We start from the raw sequence: 4294 nt of genomic DNA on the forward strand, positions 1-4294 counted from the left end.
TATTTTTTAAGACTAAGTTCCTTCCTTGAACCTTGTAGCTTTTTTAAAAGCTGAAATTCAAGTAATTCGTTTTATTGTGCGTGAAATTTTAGGGATTTTGAACTTTATTTAAAACTATAACTTTTTGCGAAAGTGCGCGCAGTCGTTTCTTGATTAAGTTTTTTTAAACACTTTTAAAACTTTTAACTTTTTACGAAAAAGCGCGAAGGCGTTTGTTGTTTAAGTTTTTTTTAAACTTGAAACTTTTTGCGAACGCCTGTTTTGGAACGATTTCTTGGACCACCACGTTGTAAGGTGAGCTCATTTCAGTATTTTTTATTCAATTAGATACTTTTAAAATTGGTTTTGAATTTCTTAAGTGGTTATCCCCTTCACTATATTCCGTATAATTTATTTAACCTTACATTTTTGATCCAATATACGCCATATACGAGGGGCCATCCACTTTCAATTTGTTTTCGAAATTCTCTAGTAGTTATCTCCTCGACTTTATTCCATATTATTTATTTAACCTTCTCTACGCGATGCACGAGGGGCTATCCACTTTCAATGTGTTTTCGAAATTCTTTATTAGTTATCTCCTAGACTTTATTCTATATTATTTATTTAACCTTCTCTTCGCTATACACGAGGGGCTATCCACTTTCGATATGTTTTCGAAATTCTTTATAAGTTATCTCCTAGACTTTATTCTATATTATTTATTTAACCTTCTCTACGCGATACACGAGGGGCTATCCACTTTCAATGTGTTTTCGAAATTCTTTATTAGTTATCTCCTAGACTTTATTCCATATTATTTATTTAACCTTCTCTACGCGATACACGAGGGCCCGGGCTAGGTACTTTAAAGCCGGATGCACACTGACGAGTTTTCTCGCGCCTGACGCTTGTGCGTCCATTGAAATATGAGCGCAAAACGTGTGAAACTTTTACAGTATGTTTTTTTTTATCCAAAATATGCGAAAACCAAGGATTATCTACCCTCAAGATGCTTTGAAATTTCTTTAAAGGGAGGGTGAAATCAAAAATTAAGTGATTTTTAGCGATTATTGTACCATTATTAGACCAATCTGCATAGCGAACCATCCGTGAAATAATTCCGAATAGTTTGAGATTTCGTGGATAATATGATTTTTGCGCCTCTGACCAACCGCCCTGCAATTCTTAATGACAAAATTGGCGTGGCACGCTCCATGTTGAATGAAATTCTGCGTCCGATTTGATAAGAATTGCGCGTGATGTAACAGTTGGTGCCAAGTAAAAGTACTATTGGTGCCCAGGGAATTTCAAATTATCTATGAAATCTCAAAACTAATTTGAATTTTAAAAGAATTCGGGTGTATTTCAGGGATCTTTCACTATTTTACATCTGATCAGTTGATATATCCATTAAGGTTGAACGTGTATTTTATTTAATTTCAATGGCTTCAACATCAAGCAACGATTCCCAAGTTTGGCCCTTAAAGTCCAATCAAAACATTGAATTTCGAGATGCCGTAGTCAGCATAATTGCGAAAGACCACACGCCTTTCAACATTGTTGAGAGTGTGGGCTTTCGGGAACTATGCAAAACCCTCAACAAGGACAGCAGGAATAGGTCTCGTAGAACTATAGTGAGACATTTAGATTCAACAGCACTGAAACTCGAGCCGCTCAAAAAGGTATATATATAAGAATTTTGAATGATTGATGTGGGGTAAAAAATCTTCCCTTCACTGAAATATATACTTGAATATAGGAATTCCTTAGCAATGTTGAAGTAATGAACTTGACATTGGATATTTGGAGTTCGAAAACGAGAGACTCTGTTCTTGGCGTTCGTTGCCAGTTTATTGACGACGATTGGTTTTTGCGCAACATCTTGGTGGGGTTCGAAAGCTTTCCTGGGGCTCACACCGGGAAGGCAATCAACGAGAAGCTACGTTTAATGCTTGAAGGAGCAGGAATTGAAGCGAAGAAGGTAAACTTATAAAATTTCACGGTTCTTTGTTGAGTACGGCTTTTATAAGTTTAAAGAAATAGATTTACAGTGTTTGCGCTTATAATGCGCTGAACATAACAGCGGCTTTAAACATGGATTTAGTCGTGCAAGAGCCATGGCCAAAGAATTTGGAGCTCGTTAGAGCGTCCGAAATAGAATCTTCCGCCAATGAAGACGACGTCGAGCTTCATGCTGGTAAATACCAATAATTAAGTTTGTGTAGTTATGGTTACAAATGTTAATTTTATTTATTTCCTTTTTCAACTAAGTTTGGAATGCACTTTCGCAGATTTTTCCGGAAGAAAATTCACGACAGGCTTCCGAATCCGAAGACATGCCTACATCTGAAAGCTTTTTCGACACTAGAACAAACACCAAATGCGAAAGGAAGAGGTGTGCAGCCCATTGCGTCCAGCTGGTGCTTAACGCAGCCATCTCTGGTTCGGAAAGGGCGACTGCTGCTGTTGAGAAAATCAACAATTGGATTACTTGGCTTCGCCGAAGCACTAAATGGACCGAATCATTCAAGTCTCGTTCTCCAGGAGGAAGGGACTTGATACAGAATGGGGGAATTAGGTGGAATTCAATTTTCATGGCTATTGAACGTTTAGTGGAGGTAAATATATTCTTCTTTATCAAGATTGTATTTCCAATTAACCTATTACTTTATTAAAAGCCTGGAATGTTTGAGACGTTAAAGGAGACTATCCTTTCGGCCAGGGCGACGCGGCAATGTCCAAAGAAAGTTTCTCTTCCAAAAGAGAACGACAAATACGTATTGCGCGAACTGTTGACGTTGTTGCGACCGTTCAAAGTGGCCACTGATCGGTTTCAGTCGGGTGGTCCTGGGTCAAACATAGTTTTGCCGACCTTATTTAACCTACTGGAGGAAACTAATTCAATAGCTGCACCTTACTTTGGAAAGCTTCAAAGGTTGTTGAAGGAAAAAATGGTGGAACGTTTCACCAAGGAAATTAACGTCGAAGACTTCGTTTTGGCAGCACTGTTGGACCCAAGGACAAAATGCTCTATCTTTGAAGGTAGAATATTTGAAATTTTCTGGCACACATCTTGGTTTGCATGTTAATTTTTTTTATTAAGGGATCCACAACAATCCACCATGGATAGAGAAATTTCCGAATTTCAAACCATGGAGCAAGACCAAGGCAGTAGAGGCGCTTCAATTAAAACTAAGCGAAATGCCAGCGTCAGATGACAGTTCGGCGTTTGACTTGTTTCCGGGGCTGGACTCCATTATGCCATGCTCAATGACTACATGAAGGAACCCACACTTTCAGACTCCGGTCCATACGCAGCACTCGAGTACTGGAAGAAGAAGGAAGACAGGTTTCCCACCCTTGCTAGATTAGCAAAGATTTACCTGGCTATCCCAGCTAGCTCAGCGGATGTTGAAAGACTTTTCAATCACGGGATTCATAATGAATTCAAGAAGGGCCAGAATTTGCCTGGAAAGAGTAGCCCACCTATTAACAATTCGTGAATTTCGCCATTAAAAATCTGGAAAGAAATAATCAATGTGAGTCATTACCTTGTAATCGTTATTCGCAACTTCTTGAAGTAATTTATTACTTTTTATCTTTCTATTTCAGTTTGATTAGCGTGTACTCTCAGTGCAAACCGAACTCACAGAAGTAGATGAGCCAGAGGTGAGTGTCCACTTCCCCCATTGTAAGTGCATTTCAACGAATAACCGATTCTTCTCTCTCTTCTTACCAGGGCTCCGTCGTCGAGCCATAGTTTGGCGTAAAGAGGGGATAGGGCTACTGGCGAAACCCCTCGGAGTGAAGCGCGTACCCGGTACACTTCCTCCAAACAAAAACGCGTCCTACATCGAGTCAATTTAATCATAAGAATTACGCCGCCACGTCGTTCTTATGAGTAAATGACTCGAGTCTATTGTACCTCTTGGGTGGACGTGGAAACAATAGGCTAGAGTTTTTCTCTTTTCAGTTGGCGTCTTAACATTCACTTGGAATATTGCATCTAAAGCTATAAAAATTGCTTCGAATGCCGATTAAATTTAGTTTTAAGAAGGACGCTGCCACGTTCAGCTTAAGACTTAATTAGTCGTTTTTAGTTTTTCTTTTTCCAGTTTCCTCATCATGAACTGGTTCTGGAATCACCTGGGATTCTTCCAATTCGTTTTAAGGCTATTCTAAGCCTTGCGCATTTATATACTCGGAATATAATTATAGTTTAAAGAATGACGCCGCCACGTCAAGCCTTAAAACTAAATTATATTCCCGCGCATTGCTGTACATCCCTCTGGAAAGAATGTGTAGGCCGAAA

General features: G+C 39.1%; 1 protein-coding gene across 1 annotated transcript; it reads left to right on the top strand.

The window, feature by feature from the left end:
• The first annotated feature begins 1424 nt into the window (after positions 1 to 1424).
• Positions 1425 to 3264, top strand: LOC149611352 (uncharacterized). The gene is made up of 6 exons (XM_089858526.1): positions 1425 to 1664; positions 1742 to 1963; positions 2026 to 2179; positions 2254 to 2600; positions 2661 to 3024; positions 3086 to 3264. Exons 1-6 carry the CDS (start codon positions 1425 to 1427, stop codon positions 3262 to 3264), a joined length of 1506 nt encoding a protein of 501 aa, XP_089714652.1.
• Positions 3265 to 4294: the final 1030 nt, after the last annotated feature.

The sequence above is a fragment of the Phalangium opilio genome, unplaced genomic scaffold (genome assembly GCF_054372755.1).
Source record: "Phalangium opilio isolate 3A_F unplaced genomic scaffold, DU_Popi_V2 ptg000246l_1, whole genome shotgun sequence".
NCBI lineage: Eukaryota > Metazoa > Arthropoda > Arachnida > Opiliones > Phalangiidae > Phalangium > Phalangium opilio.